We start from the raw sequence: 22,458 nt of genomic DNA, 5'->3' as shown, positions 1-22,458 counted from the left end.
CTGGCGCAGAGATCGTAGTCAATGGAGTGCAAGGAATATAAAGTACGAACCTCCACAAAGGCGCCCCGGGGCATTTTTTGGCCACGAGGGGCACTCAGGGCACCGCCAACGTTACTCACATTAAATAAATAAAACAAAATAAAATAAAATATCTTTTTATTAAAAATGAGTATCATGATACACTTTTTGAAAGTCGAACGAAGAAACTACGTTGCCTACCACCGGTTCGGGAATCGGGTCACATTCACCACAGGTTTCTAGATATCGGTGGTACGACCCGTTCAGTGTGATATGACCACTTTCCTAAACCGAAGTAGAGACCGAAACCACAGATTACTAAACAGCTACTACGTAAACGAAACTCTAATCGCGAATCGTGTACAACAATATTACTAGCAACAATTGTAAGAATTCTCTCTGAATACGAGACATGATTACACATGAAAAGTCAAACGTAGATCTTAATTACTGCGAAGAACCCCTGTTTTGAGGGGCCCCACTAGTAACTGTTGGGTCGCGGGCGGTGGGCGACGGTACGGGCACACGTCTTAACTATCGCACTATTGCGGCTAAATAGTCGGGCAGGTGGGGGAGGGGGCCGCAATTAGCAGCGGGGAGGGCAGGTATTGTTACCGGGCTGAGCCCGTGGGCGCGGGAATTAATAGCGCCATCGGTGCCTATTTAATTTTGCCTCGATCGCGACATATCGGTTACATAAAAGGTGGCGAGCCTTTGTCTTTCAAGCTGCAAGGCGTGGCGCTGAAATTGCGGGTAAAATACCGGCGCTTCCTGACGTTGCCCCGCCCCACTATGGAAAATGGTAGAACTAGAGCATATCATAAATGGATTTTAAAAATATCACAATTTGAATGAAATATTTATTGCATTCGATACTCTAATAACCAAATAATCTTAATCAGACATTTTTTTGTTCTAAAACTGCATAAATATTTTTTTTTCATAGGTTGAAGTAAGTTGAAGTAGCGGATGGCTCATTCAAATGTTTGCATACACGTAATTCAAATGAATATTGTGAAAAAAGTATTTAGCTCATGTATGCGGTTTTATACATTTTTAAAAATGATATTTTATGTTCTTAATAATGAGCTATTAACTTTTTTTAATATGCTTTTTATTTTTGAGTAAGTACTTAAAAATTGACATACCCTATTTTTCACTTTTCTTTTTTTTTCGTCGAAGGTTTTCACATTTACCGATGGCTCCCGACGCGCAACTTTATGTGTTATTTGATAGCCTAACTATTTGTAAATGAAAAATTAAAAAAATCTGCTGCGGAAGTTGCGGTCCTGGAAGTTATGGGAAAAAATGTGATAGCGGTCGGAGTAGATAATTCGGTATCTTTTGCGGTTACTGCTGACATAGTGTGCAAAAACTATATTAACCACAATATTTTGATAGCAATAGTTTATCATCTATTTTGCACTCGTCGTGCATGAGTAAATATGCATAACATTCATATTAGTACGTATTTCATATCTAAAAAACCAGTATATAAGGGGAAGCAAATATCTTCAAATTGCACACTTCAGCGTGTATTTCATATTGAGTGACACTTATTTAAATTGGTTATTTCCATTAAAATGTCAACTTTCAACTGTACTAAGGGCGATTTCATCATTCCCTATATCGAGCGTGGCAGAACCTTGGAATCGTTGTCCATAGTTCTACAGCAAACATTAAATGTTTATGAAAACATCTTGTGTTTTGTAATTGGTGACATTCAAAGAAATATTCTGCCTTCTTTCAATAAGCGCTGGGCTCAAGCATCACGGAAAAAGGACGAATTTATTCGAAATAATACAAGCTGGCTGGAGTCAGGATATTCAGTACAGTTTCCGGAGTCTGAAGCACATTCACTGCCATCAACTTCTGGTAAACGAGGAAGACCGTGCATTGCTTATGGAGACTCCTCAGAATCAACAAAGAAAAGGAAAAACACTCTTTTACTAGAAGAATATGGGTTTGAGCACATTTGTAACGCATTTTTGCAAGGACTGCGGGCCTTAGGTGAGTATGCAGAGGCTCATCTTGTTGAAGAGCTAAGAAACTCTGAGAGCGAAAAGAAAAAAGTTTTCTCGACTATGTGGAAAGAGTCAAACCAAATGAAGATTTTATCTGATACAGAAGCATTGAGTGCTTTTATTGATTTGGATCTAACTAAAGCACAATATATGTACCTAAGAAATTTAACCAACGAAAGAAAGTGTACAATGTTTCCCTCATATTACAAAATACAAGAAATAAAACAAACTTGCTATCCACCATCTTCTACAATCGAAATCACAAATACTTATGCTAAAGTGATTAATATACAAGACTTACTGGACCACACAGTTGCCAGAATTTTAAAAATTAATCCAGTTTTCCTAGAACAACACAGAAATTTAATCCTTTACTGTAAATGGGGATGTGATGGTTCATCTGGCCAAAGTCAATACAAGCAGAAACTGCCAGAAGAATCGGAAACTATTTCAGATGCCAATCTGTTCGTCACTTCATTAGTTCCCATTAGATTAATTGATGACCTCTCACAAGCCATTATTTGGCAAAATCCAGTACCTTCATCTGTTCGTTATTGTAGACCCATTTCTATTGAATTTTGTAAAGAAACTCCTGAAAAAACTAAGGCAGTTGTAGACGAAATTACCAGACAAATTGAATCTTTACGCCCGCCATTAATAAACAAAGATGGTGTTGCAGTAAATGTGAAGCACGAACTTTTTCTAACAATGATTGATGGTAAGGTGGCTCAGGTCCTAACAGAAACTCCATCGGGTTCTACGTGCACGATATGTGGGGCTACTCCTCGATTTATGAATGACCTATTAAAAGTGACTGCTAGACCTGAAAATGAAAGTGCTTACCAATATGGATTATCCACATTGCATGCCTGGATTCGCTGCATGGAAATGGTATTACACATTTGCTACAATCTTGACTTTAAGACTTGGTCTGCTACAACAGAAGAAAAAAAGAAATTGAAGAAAGAAAAGAAGGAATTTGTTCAAAAACGTTTCAGGGAAGAGCTAGGATTAATTATCGACAAACCTCGTCAATTAAGTGGAAACTCAAGTGATGGAAATACAGCACGAAGGTTCTTTTACAATTACACTTGCTCGGCGAACATAACAGGTGTTGATGAAACATTGATTAAACGCTTGTATATTATTTTACAAGCTCTATCTTCTGGAATGATGATCGATCCCGAAAAATTTGGAGTTTATGCCTTAGAAACTGCGCGAATTTATGTTAGTAACTATGATTGGTACTACATGCCATACTCCGTGCAAAAATTACTTATACACGGAGAAAGCGTGATCAAACATTTTTCTGTTCTTCCTATTGGGCAACTGTCGGAAGATGCACTAGAGTCGCGCAATAAAGACTACAGAAATATGCGCCTGCACCATGCCAGAAAATGTTCCCGTATAGCTACAAATGAAGACGTATTTAAAACGCTTCTATATACTTCAGATCCATACGTTTCAAGTTTAAGAAAACCTTATGTGAGAAATGTGAAGGATCTTGATGAAGAGGCACTAAGTCTTTTGAAGGTGGTACCTGAAGGTGATCCTACATTTACACCTGAAGTAATTTTAGTTAGGAATAGCGAGGATAATAACAATTAGATATAACATTATAAGTAACTAAAACCTAGAATAAAACCAATAATATTATAAGATTTGTCTAATCGAAGATAAATTAGTTTGGTGTGAGGCATAGATAGGTACTATACGATTTTATAATTTTATGTATTTTATTATGCTTGTGTGATATGTATAATTTTACTCATATTAGTACTTATTTATAAAAAATAAACTACTCGTATTACTTTTTTATCTTTTCTTTTTTTAACCTAAAATAAATATGTATACAATGAAAAAAAATACAAAATTTGATTATTTTTAAAATCTTTGTATATCACTGTATACATGTGCCAAATCTCAATACAATACGATGAAAAACCTTGAAGTTACAGATTTTTGATCCGATAAGGACCCAAATTTTCCACTGTGCGCCCGCACCGCGCCCGCTGGATGTAATTAAAACGAAATGACGGAACGGTTTTGTGTTTTTGAAATGTTTTGAGGGCAATCCCCTCCACCTCATCTGCCGCCGATGACGCATCTTTCGTTTGAAGAGCCGGCTATTTTACTAATCAATTAGGGAGGTTTCGATGGCATTCACAGTGAAAATAGCTATACTATAATAGTGTGCTGTAAACAGACGGAGGTTTCCCATGTATGATGTAGCATGGAGCTTAAATATTTGCTTCATATGCGTTACTTTTGATTTACTAGCAGACGCCGCTTTATTAATTTATTTTTATAGCCGCATTTCCAACATCCGGAGGGCGAGGGTGGACAAGGGGAAAAGGGGAATTCCCAGGGAGGGGAGCTGGTGCTCTAGGTATGCACTCAGTAAGAATATTAAGAGAGAATTGTAAGAGTTCAGTAGTTTTGGCGTGAAAGAGAGACGGACAGAGGCATTTATTATATTAGATTCTCCCCCTTACTAATAAAATCTTCTTACACATGCATTTAGCGCATGAATAGTAATACCGTACACTGTGTTTGAGTTACCCACACATTGCACAGGGCTTATACTACTAATAATCAAATGACAATGACAGTTATGACTTGTGTAACTAAAATCGCGTTATATACCACATACTGTAGACTCAAAGGAAAACGTTCAGGAATTAAGTAACACGCTATCTCATGTTCGGGTGTTGATGACAAAAATTGATATAAAAGTTATGTTTTTATAAACCTGGTAATTATAATTGGACACAAGATTGATATTTAAACATTTTTAGTCAATATTAATCAGTCGAGCGTTATCGTTGTAGGTGCTTAGTGCTTAGTGGAACGCACCCTAAATAAAACGATCGCGATGTATGTTATACTACGTTTACATTGATTATTTTTCCGACCCAAATATCGACCAATAGAATTGCACCATTCGACGTCACGTGGTACAACCTACATGGTATTATACTGATATTTTTTTTTAAATTTTCTCTGGTAGTTGCTATATATAAAAAACAAATTCTAATTCTATTGGCCGACATTTGGGACGGAAAAATAATCCCCCGAATACCACACGAGCTTCAAAATTATCTGGCATTTCCCTCAAGGTTCCCTGCAAACAAATAAAGTCGTCAAGTTTTTTTCAGGAAAAATCACTCGCGCTTCGCGCTCGTGATTTTTTAACCTGAAAAACTTGACTCCTTCATTTGTTTGCAACGAACCTATCGGGAAATACCCGATAATTTTGAAGCTCTTGTGGTATTATAAGTGAAAATCTATTTCATTCAATTGATTAAAGAAATAAAACGTATTAAATAGTTATTTTTATGTTTCTTTGATAATAAGATGATAGAAATCACCAAACGCACTCAAAACTACATATTCAAAATAAAATATAATCAGCTGATCTATTGAAAATCCGCCATCTTGATCTTATCCAGACTCTATACAAGGGTGATGCCTTGTGTAAGCGTTGTCGTAATTTGTATGGAAATTACAACAGCGTTATACAGGCCTTAAAGTAAAAAAAAATGATTATTAGTAGAAAAAATCTTATGCACCGTCTATAGTCTATACACGCTGTGTAACTTTTTATTAGTAAAAGGGTGTGTGTTTAATTCGAGTACGGACTACGGAGTAACTTCGGCGACGGGAGGTCCGCGAGTGACAGAAGAATAAATTCAATTTAATATATCCTAAGATCCGACCGTAAAATTCTGCATTAATCGTTTTTTTAGATCAAATATATTTTAAAATAATCTTTAGAACGTATAGAATGGATTAATGTTGGGTTGCCTTGTTAAAAGTAGCCGCAAGTACCTCTAATTGAGCAAAATGAAAGTAATACAAACTTGCGTGTATTCAATAGAAAAGTAAGAGAATTAAGAAGGAATGACATTGAGGAATGACAGGACAATACACATAAAAATAAAAACGCCTGTTAAATAAAAATAGCAATCTTGCGAGTTCTCGACGTCCTCAAATAATGCCAGGCATAATAATTGTAGGCCTGAACATTTGTCATATACAAAAGTGATGGCAACCCCAGTTTGCGGCTATCGTGCAACTGGCAACCATGGATATTCATGTACAAGATGCATAAAACTTTAATTTGGTATCAAAATTATTAAAAAAATCGATGCTTCAATTTTGACGAAGAACTATATCTGTTTACGGGCTGGCAACCCTAGGTTGCGGCCGACTTAGAGCTGGCAACCATTTATACCTTATTTTCTCACGTCATTTTCTTTCAAATGATGTAAAATTTAGTAAAAAAAAATATACATGCAAATGCATGCATTTATCTCATGAACATTCAACATAATTAGAGGTAGTTGCGGCTACTTTTGACAAGGCAACCCAACATTAATCCATTCTATACGTTCTAAAGATTATTTTAAAATATATTTGATCGAAAAATACGATTCCTGCAGAATTTTACGGTCGGATCCAATACTATAATAATTTATAAGTAGCTACGCTACAATCTCACGCACTTACTAGAGACGCATGCTGCGACCTATGTTTGGAAAATGCTTGCCTGAATACAAAAAATATCAGTTCTTAACCGAATTTGTATTTTTTTCCTTTAAGTATGTTTTAGTAATAAATTTATGAGTGTAACTGAAGTAGTATAGAATAATTAAAAAATTAAAAGCACAACTTTTCAATAGGTAAACTTTTTTAATTATGTTATCAGCTATAGATTCCTCTTTTTAACCCCCGACAAAAAAGAGAGGTGTTATAAGTTTGACGTGTCTGTCTGTCGGTCTGTCTGTCTGTCTGTCTGTCTGTCTGTCTGTCTGTCTGTCTGTCTGTCTGTCTGTCTGTCTGTGGCATCGTAGCATCCAAACGGGTGGACCGATTTTGATCTAGTTTTTTTTGTTTGAAAGCTGACTTCATTGAGAGTGTTCTTAGCTATAGTTCATCATCATCAGCCTGCTCCGTGCTGAAAAATCGCGGTTCATCTGGTTCGTGAAGGGCCGATTAGCAACTTATAGTCGTTTGGTGGGCTTTATTGCATTCTAGTTCGTGACATTTATGAATATATTTTATACATTAATGGAAAGTTGACCTGGTGCTGCAGCATCACCTGGTAATCAATAGGATACCCAACTCCTCACCAACTTAGAGCAACGGTTTCGTGTTTGGGCTCATTTCAATTGCGACAACTAGTAAGACGTAGATAATCAATAAATTTTTGCATGCTGCTGCTGCAGCATCACCTGGATTCTATAGGAGCCGAGCTCCATAAGAACCCAAAATGGAGGTTTCATGTTTGGACTCATATTGACGGCCTCATCCAAAAGGACATTCGTAGATGGTATTCATTGGGATATAATAATATAATCCTGTTGATAGGAATTATTCTGCACTATAACCAACACAAGTTTAAAAAGCATGAAATAAAATTAAATTAAGAAATTTAAAAAACCCCCGCCAAATAACTTTAAAAAGTAATGAAATAATATATTTTACTGACTTTAAGTTTAAATAATTCCTAAGTGTAAAGTGGTATTTTAGTCCATAATTGTTGTCAAGGTGTGTCGGGAGAATACTACACAGAGATGTCGTTCTCGTCCCGATCTGCAGTGGGTACGCCCGCGGTCGCGCACACCACGCGGTAGGAGATGACTGACCGGCGAACATGTCGGGGTGCGGCGCGCGCAGCTGGTGGTGACGCGGCGCGGCGCCGGGCCGGTGCAGCTGCGGCACCAGGTGCAGCCACAGCGCCATCTTGTGCCCGCGGTAGTGGCTCTTCACGCGGACCTTCGAACCTGCGCACGACCACATGACGATCATTACAATAACCGTGTTCGGGATCACTTCGACCACCTCGTCGCTGACGGCGCTAATCGTTTACTTTTTAGATTTCATAATACTAGGTTTAGTAAAAACCTCCCTACATCTACACCGACACGGAAACCCTTTTACGAGCAAAGAATATTTCCTCAAACGAGTTCCGAGGCGGCATTCGCGGGCGTCGCTCGCCCTCGAGGATGAGCTCGTACTCCCGAGGGCCGTGTTTCGAGAATTCGTCGGCACGTTTATTCAAAGCCGAGCCGGTGCGGCGGAGCGAGTTAATATATTTTTAATGACGGCGGAAGTTGCCGTGTGATGTAAACATACTCGACGGCTCGTTCTCGTTCAATACCGAGGAGCGGCGTCGGAAGTCGGAACTCACCGATGCTGACGTACTGCTGCGTGTTGAGGTCGTAGCGCGGCCATGCGGGCCGGTCGGGGCGGGCAGGGGCGGCGGGGTCGGCGGGGTCGGCGGTCTTGGCGAAGGCGGCCAGCAGCTGCACGGCCGCGTCCGCCGCGCCGGCGTCCGCGCGCGAGTAGTTGCGCGCGCCGCCGACCAGCGGCAGGCCCAGGAAGTACCACAGCGTATCGGCCGACAGCGAGCCCAGCCGCTGCGAGTTGCAACATCCCCACATGTAATCTCAGAGTCGGGTAAAGTTTCTTAAATCTAGTACCCCAAAAGTAGGGGGACAATTACCTCGACCGTAGTCACCGGCGCGGCCCGACCGAATGTCGAGTGTTCGATGAATAGTCGTTCCTAATGAATTGTTCAGCTTCTCTATTCGAATAATTTGTATGGAGTCGGCGGTCAGGCGAGCTTATTTACGACTCCGGGTGGGCTGGAGCTCGGCCGGCCTAGCAGGAGACAGAAAATCTTGAAATAGCTGCTCCGCGTGATATCGATCGGGATTCGGGACGGACCGGTCGACGAGACGAGACGAGATCGACGAAGGACGGGCTCAACTTTTATTCGGCACGAGAATTAATACAATCGTCTATTGGACGAATTATTGTAATCATTATTATGATTAAAAAAATACACGAATCACCTGCGGGTAGTCGGGGTCGCGCGTGGCGTGGGCGAGGTGCGCGAAGTAGGTGGGCGCGCCGCGGCGGGCGTGCGCCTGCGCCACGCGTAACGCGGGCGCGGCGGCGGCGTCGCTGAGCGCCTCCAGCGTGGCATCGCGGATGTTGATGGGGTGCTGGATGGGCTTCTCCCAGTCCGTGTACTCGTTGCGGATGGCGGCGAAGATCTCGTTGCGGTGGTAGCGGTACACGTTGCGCACGTACGTCCGGAGGATGCGATTTCTGATGATAATGTGAGGGTCCGGTGTATTACAACTGTACCATTCAGTATGTCGTTGAGCTCGTACCTTCTCCATGATCATGTATAAAAAGCATTCGTATTAAAACAAAGACGGATCATAATGAAGCATCAACTGGGTTTCATTTTACTTCCTAACGCCATTTGTATCAGCGTCAATATCAGTATCACCATTTATCAACAACATCGATCCTACAAAATGTTGTTGTAAGATTCTGTACATCGATAGAGTTGATGCGTGTGTGAGATGTGTGTGGTGTAGTAGGTAGTTGTTGTCAACAATTATAATAGTCGCAGGACGTGTCGGAGCAGAATATAATAATAATTATGGTACGCTTTTCGTCGGCCCATTTTTGTATAATATTAATTGAAACCAGCTGATCGACCGGTTACTCGCCGGTATAATCGCGAGCACGAACCTCTGCTCCTCCTCGAAGCCGTGCCGGATATCGTCCTCGCCGAAGAAGTCGGAGCTCTCGGTGGTGGCGACGACGACGGCGAGCGCGCAGTCGAGGAAAGCGTCGCTGGCGTGCAGAGCGCGCGCGGCGGGCTGCGGCGCGCCGTCCGCCGCGCGCGGCACGCTCGGCGCCCACCCCGCCAGGAAACGCGCGCGCGGCGCCCGCACCGCCAGCACCGCCGCCAGCGGCCGCGACCGCACGCACCGCACCAGCCTCGCAACACATACAACATTATAATATTATAATAATAATAACTAGAGATCGCCCAATAGTCGAATTTGGTTGAAATATGACCTTAGTTTCAACGACATTAGGACTACTACCTATATTTTGTAAAAAAATATTGACTTTATCATATTTTTTTCAAATCTTGTCTCTGGGACTCAGCTGATCTCAAACTGGCCGTGTAAGCATTGTCTAATAGTATCTAAGATTCAATAAAAAAAAAAATCATTTTGTATGATTATTTCCATAAATAAAAGAGTATAATTTGTATGTATAGGCTTGTCACTCAAAAATCTGTAATTTTTCCTAGTATGTGTGTTGTATTGTGTGTAATGTTTTATTTGTTAAACATTTTTTTTGATAAAAGCATAATTTCAAAATAATATTAGCTCGATGCACTCCTTCACTATATAAACTATAACTGTACAAAATTTCATTCACCTACGTTTTCCCATTTTTTGTCAAAAGGGATAATTACAAAGTCACGTATTAATATATTAATTAACGTTTATTAACAAATCACACTACCTTATAGAGTAAGAGCCTGCGACGGCCATACCTTCCTCAGTTTCGTAAAGCTGAAAGTTTACCTGCTTGTGGCCTTTACGGAGTAAGAACGACCAGCAACTATGGAGTTTCGGTCGCGGTTACTTTTGGAGGTATAAAGTTCTGAACGTCTACCTGACCTTCCAGAAACTCCATTTCATAGCTTATTTTCTTCGTGGTAAGAGGGGGAATCTCGTCTTCCAGTGCCGGAGATTTTTGATAGCTGCCAGACATCCTTAAACTTTCTTAAAGTATTAGACTTTGAGGATGTCTAGCAGTAGGAAGCAACTGTCAAAAATGGCACTGGAAGACGAGATTCCTCCACTAACCGCGAAGAACATAAGTCAGATATACCTTCAGAACTGAATACCTCCTAAAGTAACCGCGACCCAAACTCCATAGTTGCTGGTCGTTCTTATCTCTTTTATAAATGAAATGAAATGAAAATGAAATGAAAAATATTTATTTCTAAGTAGGTTAACAAAGTTAACACTTATAGAACGTCGTGTCTACATGAGGCCTACCACCGGTTCGGGAACTACCCCGCCGAGAAGAACCGGCGTAAGAAACTCGCACGGGGCCACCTTTTACCAAAAAGGTGGAAAATAACAATAATAGCTTAAGCTAAATTACACTAAGTATGTAAAATGTAGTGCCATTAATTATATTATAGAAGCGGCCTATGGTTTGTCAGCTTATTTTTCCCAAGGTGTGCTGTCATTGAGAAAATCAGTTACCTTATAATAAGCCTTAGCACACAAACGTTCTTTAACAACTTTTTTAAATTTATTAATTCAAAGATTTTGGACGTTTTCTGGGATTTTATTGTATAGGCGTATACATTGACCTTTGAAAGATTTGTTTACTTTGCTCAGCCTGGTTATTGGTATATCTAGCTTGTGCTTATTCCTAGTGTTCCTGCAGTGAATGTCACTTTGCATTTTAAAATTATTTACATTTTTTTTCACGTATAGCACATTGTCCAAAATGTATTGAGAGAGTACGGTTAAAATTTTCTCTAAGAGACTCAAAGGATAACATTTTATAAATGGATCGTATAGCTCGCTTCTGCAGCACAAATATAATTGTGGTAATATCAGCAGCACTTCCCCATAATAGAATGCCGTAAGACATTCTACTATGAAAATAACTATAATAACACAAATTTCTCTAATTTTTCTGACTGTATATGCTGCGGTACTGAGCTCATCAGCCAGTTTGGCAATATGAGGACCCCACTGCAATTTGTAATCTAGTGTTACTCCCAAAAATACAGTATTGTCAACGAGATTCATTTTCTCATCATTTAATAGCAAATTGGTTTGCACTTGCTTAACATTTGGCAAGGTAAATCTTAAACATTTCGTTTTATTAGAATTTAAAAGTAAGTTATTCACCTGGACCTTTTACTATTGACTTCAACGCTTTGAGTCCTGTTCCTCAAATAAGATGTCAAAAGGTTGAGTGCCGAGTCCCTTACGCCATAGTGGTGCAATTTCCTGATCAATGTAGCATGATCAACACAATCGAATGCCTTGGAGAAGTCGCTAAATACCCTAATGCATCTCACGACTCCTCCCAAGCTTCAAATATCCTACAAAGAAGACCTATACCAGCATCCGTAGTGGAACGACCCTTAGTAAAACCGTATTGATTATTATGCAATAAGTTATTAGAGTTAAAATGTACTAACAATTGTTTTAAAATTATTTTTTCAAATATTTTACTAAAAGTCGGTAAAATAGATATAGGCCTATAATTTTCCGGATCAGATTTAATTCCGGCTTTGGATAAAGGTCACAAACAGGTAAACTTTTAGCTTTACGAAACTGAGGAAGGTCTGGCCATCGCAGGCTCTTGGTCCATTACTGTTTAAATAATACACCAAGACGCAGTGTATCATAATATTTATTGTCTATATTTTATGTTTAACAGGGAGTGGAGGCGGTACCAGTGGTCGTCGCCGTCGGCGTGTGTGTCGGCGTTGCTGGCGTCATCCCGCTCGCAGCGCAGCGCCTGCGCCGCGCGCTCGCGGGCCAGCGCCGCGTCGGGCGCCAGCGACGCCGGGCCCAGCGCCGACCCGCTCAGCAGCAGCGCCCGAGATATCAGCCCTGCCACATTATACAAGGTTTATCAAATTTAACTCGTTTCATTTATACAGACCTAAATGTTACACAACTATAAAATACACGACGGCAATAAATTTTGTACAAAACGGTCTTATATCAAAGCGATACAAAATATACATGTAACATCGAAGGGGTCGATCGCCGACACCTCGTATCAGTTTCCTGAACACTGTTCTGTTCGGAGGTAAACTGCCGCCGCACACGCCACAGCGCGGCCGGGACACGCACACGACGTGCACCACACGATCAGTGGTGACTAGCGGGTAAAGTGGCACCGAGATTGCGAGTTATGTTATGTATTCCCTAAGAATACCTTGGTACCTTTGGGCAGCGGCAGCATGAGCACGACGTTGGCGAGCGCGGCGCCGGCGGCGTGGCCGACGAGCGTGATGCGCGCGGGGTCGCCGCCGAAGGCCGCCACGTTGTCGCTCAGCCATCGCAGCGCCGCCGCCACGTCCAGCGCCGCGGCGCCGCCCGCTTGCGTGGCCGCGTCCGCGCCGCCCGGCGTCAGGTGGCCGAGCAGCCCCAGCCTATGGTTGAGGGTGACGACGAGCAGGTGCGCGCGTGCCGCCAGCACGGCGCCGTCCAGCGTGTTGCCGGAGCCCCACTCGTGCGCACCGCCCAGCCAGGCCACCACGGCGTACGGCGCCTCCACGCCTCGCGCACCTGTACACAGACCGCCCACGTTGCAGAGTGGCATCGAAATTTTGAGAGATGATAGGAAAGCCTCCTGATCACAATAAATATCAATCAGAAGCCAGTCGAGTATAGTATGCGTGCACGGGGGAAGGAGAGGGCGTGCTCACCGCTACCGGGCACGTAGATGTTGAGGTAGAGGCAGTCCTCGCTCTGGTTGCGCAAGTGCGGCGCGGCGGCCAGCAGCTCGCGGTAGGCGGCCAGCGGCATCTCTTGCAGCGCCGCGGTGCGGTTGCGCGTGTCGGGCGGCTGCTGTGGGCAGACGGGCGCGAAGCTGTCGGCCAGCCGCGTGCCGGGCCAAGGGGCGGGGGGCGGCGGGGGGCCGAGCCGCGGGGGCCGCGCGCCGTACGGCACTCCCCGAAATACCTCCACTGGCTCCAGCCGCCGCGACGGCGGCTCCACGATCACGCCGCGGATTGCGCCTGCACGCAACACACACGTTCAATGCGTCGTACTATTTTATTTTATTTTAAAGGAAAACTTACAGCTACGAGTAGTACAAAGGTAGGATTCAAATGTAACAATACAAATGCCAATTAAAAGTTTTCGCGACTAGGTATTTGTTTAGATTGTACATACATTTGGTTGACGTCACATTGACGCACTGTGGTGAATATATTATCATATTATATATAAAAAAAAGAATAAAAAAAGACAACAATAAATATCGTAGACTATCCTTGGATCATCATGTATCAGTAATGTGGAATGTGGAACGAACTGTCACTAGCAGTATTTCCGGACCTATACGACCTGCAAACCTTCAAGAAGAGAGCGTATTCCCTCTTAAAAGGCCGGCAACGCACCTGCAGCTCTTCCGATGTTGCGAGTGTCCATGGGCGACGGTAGTTGCTTACCATCAGGTGACCCGTTTGCTCGTTTGCCCCCTTATTTAATAAAAAAAAAATGTGCAAATTATTATCATAAACTAAATTAGCTTTTATCAGTAGTATTAAAGAAATGGTCTGTTAACACTTTTCTGAGACTTGTAATATTAGTATTAAATAGATCTACGTCGGTACTTTGAGACGCTGTATTGTACGCTTTGCTAGCGCCTAGCTCGCACGATGTACGCATTTTGCCGGTAGGTGGTAGGGGCATATGGATCGTGTAGCAGTTGACGTCTTCTGAGCGAGCCGGAGGGTCGTATCACTGGACAATCAGATAGTAGGACATATTATGTAGCTAATGAACACTTTTTATTGTTGCTTGTAGGTTATTAATAAGTGCAATTAAAAAAGTTTCATTACCCACTTCACTCAATCTGATTGAGTACTACGAAACTCGTTTAAATATATTTTAAGAAGGTAGATACTTTCGTAAGTCAGCAATAATGTGGAGTCAAGTGGAAGTGAGTGTGTAGGTGGCGGCGCCGGTGGCGGCGGCGGCGCGGGTGGCGGCGGCGGCGCGGGTGGCGGCGGCGGCGCGGGTGGCGGCGGCGGCGGGAGGGTGCGAGGGCGGCGGTGTTTACTTTTAATAAAATCTCGTTGTCGTATAACTGCCTGAAGGGCGGCCTGAGTGCTCAGCTGTGATGTGACGTCACAAGTCGGCCATGACACGTAAAAGTTGGTCCTGCGCCTGGTCTCTCGCCAGTTGTGTGATCGTGTCGGTCATCCGTCCGACTGGGTTATGAGAGAATAGGTAGTATTATGTGCTATTTAGTACTGCTCACACATTCGCCAGCTAAAACGTTACAATATGCAAATTACAACTAATAGATAGATCGCCGAAACAATATTATGAGGCCTTGTTTGTATATAGGTGTGTGCGCGATGTATCACGTGGATGGCGATAACACGGGACAACTACGTGGTCTAGTGAGTGTCCCGGTGTCTGCATTAGTCACGACCGGTCGCCGAGCGGTCGCGGCGCGTAAAGCGTGAACACGATACATTATGTCCGAGCATTACGCGGATGGAGGCCGATGAAGCGAAACTCGAATATCGACTAATTAGGTTGGACGTTAGCCACCTACATCTACGAGCTGCCCGGGCACCTGACCAGTGACCACGTTGGATGCTCCCTCGAGTCCGTTGTGGCGGCATTCGACCTACCTACTCCTACCACAGCCGATTTTTTATTTGAGCCCTATAAGAAGCCAAAGTTCACCGTTCCGAGAAATAGATATTCTAATGGCGCGGCGGGGTGCCCAAGTCGGATCGGCGGGGACTGCCGGCCGGCGCCGGGGATCCCGTGCCGCATATTAAACACACTCGTCCCAGGAAATTAATCCCGCATACCATTAATAAAGCTCGGCAGGGGCTCGTCGGCGCCGAACGATCCGGGAAAGCGACTCCTCCGTGGCTCGCGGAACGTAGGAGGCGGGAACAAAAACCTTCACTTAAATATTACGATTAACTTCTCTTGTGACATGTTTTATGTAAGTACGGCGCTGTACCGCGAGTGCAGTGAAAGATCTTATCGGCGATAAATCAAGCCGAGCGCCGCTCCCCCGGGCGCGCAGACAGCCGGCCGGGGATCTCAAAGGTTTCATAACTACATACAGTTATGTCTCTTATATTATGAAAAATACTTCCGACAATACTACCAAAAATATTGAAACTTAAATGACGCAGACCGCTAGGCGTAGACCCTCTACGGCGGCGTAGACCCTCTACGTGGCCGTGTCTACGAGACCGGTAGTGTATACTTTTACCATCTACTCGTTGGTTGCCACAAAATAAACAGAAATTACAATACCTGATGAACGACCAACCCCTGCTAATAAATAGGCTACAATTTGCAACTAATTATGGAATAGAGATCACTTATAGAGCATAACCGCTTAGGGCTGTTATAACACTAGTGATATTATATGTAATATCTGTTTATTGTAAAATATAGTACGTTACCTATTCTCAAATCGTGGACTTCTGTCTGTAGCGGTCATTGACTCCCTGTCAAAATTCTTCTTGTCATTTTCTATGCAAACCTCGATTGACAATGAAGTGACAAAGGTTTCTTCTAAGGGTGATATCGTATCTGCATACACAATGTGAACATAGTACCTATGAGTTATATCACTTCAAACTCATAAATAGTTGGAGATTATCATACTAAGGGCCGATTTTTCAATCGTCAGATAACTTTTACCTAAAGAATAAATAAGACACTTTGACATTTTTTTCATATAAAGTCTGTCAAAACGCCAAATTTATTCCAGTTATAAAATTTATCTGACGATTGAAAAATCAGCCCTAAGTATGTAAATAATAGTTGTTTCTTTATAAGAATTAAATTTTATTCTTAAGTTAACAGAATTCAGTGCGAATTTTTTTCACATAGCCCCTAGACTAGAAAGGTCAATGACCGCTGGTGCCACCTTAAATTGTCCTGGCTATAACATAATATTGTAACGAGTGAGTCGACTAAAATTTTATATCATCATGTAATTTACCACAGTCATGTAAAATATACAATTATTATGTGTGTGTATGTGTGACACCGGTGTCCGATCCTTTCATGTTATTTATGGCATATTTTATTGACAAATTGGCTGTCAATTTTTTGTCTCTAATTTTTTAAAAAAGTTTGTCTGTGAAAGCCCAAGAAAAACTAAAACTAAAATGGCTGTCATTTTACAACCGTGAGAGAGAAATAAATGAGGGCCAATTTGTCAATAAAATTAAAGGATCGGACACCGGTGTCGGGACACATTGTATAAGTTGGAAGTTTGCATGTAATCCCTAAAACTAAAAACAATAAACAGCAGCCGCGGTAGCCCTAAGCCGCTGCGGCCTGCGGGTGTTAATTATACCGAGCTATTATTTGATCGGTCCGGAGTTCCTGAGCAACCTCCTCACAACCCCCAGCGGCCCCCAGCGGCCCCGAGCGACACCGATCGACCCGGAGCCTAATTCGGGCCTATTTTGTGTGGTCATTGGGAAGTTGATTCGATATTACATTATCTAAACAGAACATTCTGTTTATTAATTTACTCCGGTGTCATTGAGTTTCATATAATAGATCGTTACACAATTAAAAAGATTGTTAGAAATACGTAATGAATAATATAGACTTTAGACTTAACCCCACAATGTCACGATATGAATAGGGGGAAAAGCGTAAATTCACGTCTGCCACCTTAGCCCTTAGGCCTTAGGATATCTTCACACCGAAACGAGACAAGAACACATAATATCAAACCGCGTAAAGGCATTTCAGTTTCGTATTTCTTTATTTATCGCCAAGCTGCCGTTTGCTTCATCATGTTTCGGTACCCCCAACGTTAGCGGCCGACGTGTGTCGAGTTCTGGGGCAAGTATCGTCAGCGTCTGTGTCTTGTTATATATAGATTCGACTTTGAGCGTTACATTACAATAGTACCGACCGTAAAAATTTTAGATTCCACATGGAGCGAAATTAAGACATAAAAAAGTGCATCAATGTCACAAGTTGTATACAAATAACGTTAAATTACAGACGAATGCTCCAGGGGAGCACCTTTGCGTTAAGTAAATGTGTTTGTGTGTGTGTATATAACTGTATAGCGTTATATCAGTGCTCACACTGACCGGCGTGAGTGTGCACGATGCGCGAGCTGTAGCGCGGGCCGGCCGCCGCCAGCACCGCCAGCGTCAGGGCCGCGCACCACGCCGTCCGCAACCGCTCCATGCGCCATCACGCGCCGCTGACTGCAACAACACACGCACTGTTAACACACATGAAGCCGACGTCGATGGTTTTGTGCAGCTAGTGCGGACGTCACGCGCCGAATCGGAAAATAGACCAGGATGTTTTCTGATGTCTGACTCTTGGCGCTTTCATCAATAAAGTGAATTTTTAAAGTCAGTTTCGCTAAAACTCGAGAACAGCAGCTGTACCGATTTGACTGATTTTAGTCTTGAAAGAGTTGTGGGAGTTCAGGGAAGGTTTATATTAAGAGGGATGTGCTACGAAGTTCACCGGGTCAAAGTTAAGTTACAGATTTAATTTTCCTGATTCATCATAATTTTCGGGTGTCATTTATTATCTCGATATTTATTAGAACCTTTTCGTTTTGAATTATTGAATACGTACGCCAAATATACAATTATTGTTTTCGTGCATAAATTACTCATACTATTATAATATAGTAGATACAATAACAGATTAATTAATATTAATCACTATTGGAAATGTTTCATTGTATTTCGACTATGGCTTTTGTTAAACGAGGGCGGTTAAAAGTAATTGTATTTCTGTTAAAAATATGAATAAAACAATAAGTTGTATTATTCATATTATTTTATGGGGCCAATACTTTAGCATACAAAAGTGTTTCCAAAATATATTACGAAAATAGGAAGACCGTTGTTTCTGAATAATAGAATATTTATTGCGAGGGCCCCATCTGTTTTACGACGGTTTAGGGTTAAGTGGGCGTTTCGTGCCGGAGGCAAATACATCCAGCCCGTCTTGTGCACGTCGACTCGCCGACACGCCGATTCGCCGACACTCCGACTCGCCGACAAGCTTGCGACAAGCCGACTCGCCGACACGACGTCGACGACACACACGGTGGCTTATCAAATAACCGCCATAATATTTTGATTTTGTCATATTATAGTGTGTAGTTAACTGGCCTAAAGCTGCAAGTCGTGATTGAGAACATTTCTATTTATTTAAGCAGTAATCAATACCAAGCAAAAGGTCAGTAGGGCCAACGAGAGGCCACTAAAGTCTAAGAAAATGATGAAAATAAACGTTTAATATTTTACATGAATTAAAATTCACTTTTACAATAACAACATTATGATAATGATATTTGGAAATGATTTTCGATTACGAAACCTATTTTCTGATGCACGATGGGAGCGATCGATTTTCATAAATGAAATAGAAATATTCTAATTTATTTTGGGTCAATTGTGATTCCCATCGCCCGGGCGCGGGGCGCGGGCGGGTGAGAGGAGGGGGCTAGTATGACGTGTATCTGACAGCGGACCGCGGGGGGCCTACAGGTGCGACCCGCGTAACGCGCGAGGATCATCGTAAAAGGGCCCATTCACGGCAGGACAGCACGGCCGGCCGGAAACACCGAGTGTGAACCAATCAGTGAGGCCCATTCACTGCAGGACTGCCGTGCAGTCCTGCCGTGAATGGGCCTTTTTACTACTACAGCTATACACCAATTTAACGATAAACTTATGAGTAATGAGTGACAATGAGACTCATTACTCATAAGACTGACAATGACATATTAATCAAAACGTTGTTTTATTTTGCAGTCCTGATTTCTGTGCTATCAACGTGAACCAAATGTATCAAGAGCTGCACGAGCGGGCCTGCCCCATGGAGTGACGTCACAAGCGCCGGGCGGCTCCGCTGATCACAACAAATATTGACCTTAGCAGCACCGGCGATTTGATACCGGGCTGGAGGGGGAGGAGTAGAGAGGGTGCGGGATAAACCACCTGAGTGTATATCCCATAGCCTGCTTCAACTTGCAGTTTGGGCGGAATGCTCAATGACCGGCAGGCAAAAATCATAATAATAATTATAAAAGTTGTAGACTCAACCGGAGTGAAAAAGTAAAGTTAATCGGTGACGCTGTCTGTCGTGTTAATTTTATCTTAAAAATACTAATGTCTACATCAGGTTTATCTAAAATTATTTTGCCTATTTTATTATCATGTGATTTGCTAAAAAGCAGACGGTAATAGAATTAGGAGTTCAGTCCGGCGCAGCCGGTGCCTGGTGCCCCGGGGCTGCGGCTCCGCCATTAGCTTAATTTGTTTATCGCAGCCTTTGTGAAGCGCGAGGCGAGGCGAGAGCTGCAGCACCGTATTTACATACGAGGAGCAGTGGCGAACGTCGCGTCGCCGGCTGTGACGCCGCGCCGCGACACGCCGTGAATATTGGATAGCTTATCGTTGTTTATTTAAGAGATGCTACGGTTTACGAAATCATTTTAGCTGTTTCTATCGGTAAATTGTATTTTAAATATGTCTTCATACAGGCAATACCTAGTTATGGTATATTTAATAACCGACAGTCAACAGAGTGCTATTTGTCGTAATATGCTGTGAAATATAACGTTAACCACGAGCTAAAACCGCATATACGTACCTGAAATGGAAGTGATAATATTAGAGCCGTCCTACAGTTTAGGCGCGTACTACTGTGTCGGGAGCTGGAACAGCCCGCGAACCGAACGAACGTGCACAATCATCGTGTATCGCGGTCGATCGACCGACAATCGGCCCCCCGGCCGACCCGACCCCCTATCGGCCCGCCGTGCCGCGATTGAGTCCCGCGGCACGTAATCTCGCGACGTGATGGATGACCAAATCTGACAACTTCAATATAGTTTGTAAATAATATTTAATGCCTTTAAGTTCAAATAATTCCTAACTTGTGTAAAGTAATATTTTAGTCCATAATTGTTGTCACGGTGTGTCGGTGGACCGCCAAGTAAACTGCAACCTACAACCGCCAAGTCGCTGATTACCTCGATTCAGTTCGCTGTGAATTGATCCTTAAACTTGTTAATTGTTATGTGAAATCAAACATCTACATTAGCGGTCCCCCGACACACCTTGACAACAATTATGGACTAAAATATTACTTTACACAAGTTAGGAATTATTTGAACTTAAAGCTTAGAGGCATTAAATATTATTTCATTACTTTTTAAAGTTGTATGGCGGGGGTTTTTTTTAAATTTTCTAATTTAATTTCATACCTTTTAAACTTGTGTTGGTTATAGTGCAGAATAATTCCTATCAACAGAATCATATTCTCATGATTACCATCTATCAATGTCCTTTTCGATGAGGCCATTAATATGAGCCCAAACATGAAACCTCCACTTTGGGTTCATACGAAGCTCGGTTCCTATAGAATACAGGTGATGCTGCAGCAGCAGTATGTAAATATTTACTGTATATCTACTTCTTACTGGTTGTCGCAATTAAAATGAGCCCAAACACGAAACCTCTGCTCTAAGTTGGCGAGGAGTTGGATATCCTATTGATTACCAGGTAATGCTGCAGCACCAGGTCGACTTTCCATTATTATGTGTATACGTATATTGTATATTCACAAATGTCACGAACTAGAATGAAATATAAAACCCATCAAACGACTGCAAGTTGTAAACGGCCTTTCATGAACCAGATAAACCCTGATTGTCCAGCACGGAGCAGGCTGATGATGATGAACTATAGTTAAGAACACTCTTGATCATGTCAGCTTTCAAACAAAAAAAACTAGATCAAAATCGGTCCACCCGTTTGGATGCTACGATGCCACGGACAGATACACACACAGACAAACAGACAGATAGACAGACAGACAGACACGTCAAACTTATAACACCCCTCTTTTTTGTCGGGGGTTAAAAATATTATATTCGACCTCCGCTGGATTGATGCTGGGTAGTTTTGTGTCGTTCTTAAAAAAAATCAAAGTACGAACATCGAGCTACCGAGTCGTACTTTGTTATTGAATTGAATGTTATTGAATGTTTATTGTTTTCACTAAGGTAGGCAGATCCTGTGTGGTTCTGGCTATGTTGCTGGCGCTGAGTAAAAATGAACACTGGACTACGATACGAGCTCTCTGCAGTTTGTGTACTGTGGATGCTGTGGACTGTGGAGCCGCGCCATCGTACGAGGAAACCACACTCGTTTTTAAAAAGATGTATCGAAATTAATTGACTCAATTACATTATAATTATTATCGTTGCTCAATCCGAATTCCGATGCTGCTTGACTTCGACCGCGATGCGTACTCGTAACAGCGATGAATTTGATAATTAATGATTGTGCTCGTTTTGTTTGAAAATTTATATTGTCTGGTTTTTTGTATCGGCCGCATTGTATTTGTGGGTTCCCCTCGGTCCGTCCCCTACAGGCTTTCGGCACGACGGAGATAACGCTGACTGTGCTCCTCGACGGTTTTACTCCACGACAACGCTTAACCTCACACATCTTTAGCAACTCAGCAAATATTACGAGAGTTTGGCTGCTAATGCATCCTCTGCATGGTTCAGATCTTGATCTTGTAGACCTTTACCTATTTCGTCTCTACTGAAGTCCTTAGGTAGTGTCAGGTTAACATTACGAGAGGACTGCCATTTGCCGCAGTGGGTGGGTGCGGAGTTGGGATCACGCCCCTACCTACAAGATGGCGAACAGGTTTCCAGCAAAATGGCACCTGCATACTTTAGCAAAATGTAAATAAACTTTATGAAAACCTTTTGAATCTTTATGTAAAACGCGAAGAAACTTTTTCCCGAA

At 42.5% G+C, this 22,458-nt stretch overlaps 1 protein-coding gene across 1 annotated transcript in view; it reads right to left on the bottom strand.

Annotated features, from left to right (window-relative positions):
* LOC121740001 (neuroligin-1-like) overlaps positions 1-22,458 on the bottom strand; it is an 86,578-nt gene that overhangs the window by 3,419 nt on the left and 60,701 nt on the right. The window contains exons 2-9 of the mRNA XM_042132710.1: positions 17,749-17,868; positions 13,345-13,656; positions 12,860-13,204; positions 12,361-12,520; positions 9,600-9,851; positions 8,906-9,164; positions 8,239-8,467; positions 7,694-7,831 (exon numbers count right to left, since the gene is read on the bottom strand). Of these exons, the coding sequence (XP_041988644.1) occupies positions 7,694-7,831; positions 8,239-8,467; positions 8,906-9,164; positions 9,600-9,851; positions 12,361-12,520; positions 12,860-13,204; positions 13,345-13,656; positions 17,749-17,848 (1,795 nt within the window). The 5' untranslated portion in view covers positions 17,849-17,868. The remainder of the gene's footprint in view (positions 1-7,693; positions 7,832-8,238; positions 8,468-8,905; positions 9,165-9,599; positions 9,852-12,360; positions 12,521-12,859; positions 13,205-13,344; positions 13,657-17,748; positions 17,869-22,458) is intronic.

This window comes from Aricia agestis, chromosome 1 (assembly GCF_905147365.1).
Source record: "Aricia agestis chromosome 1, ilAriAges1.1, whole genome shotgun sequence".
NCBI lineage: Eukaryota > Metazoa > Arthropoda > Insecta > Lepidoptera > Lycaenidae > Aricia > Aricia agestis.
The sequence above is the reverse complement of the archived record's forward strand: the minus strand, read 5'-3'. Positions and strand labels throughout refer to the sequence as shown.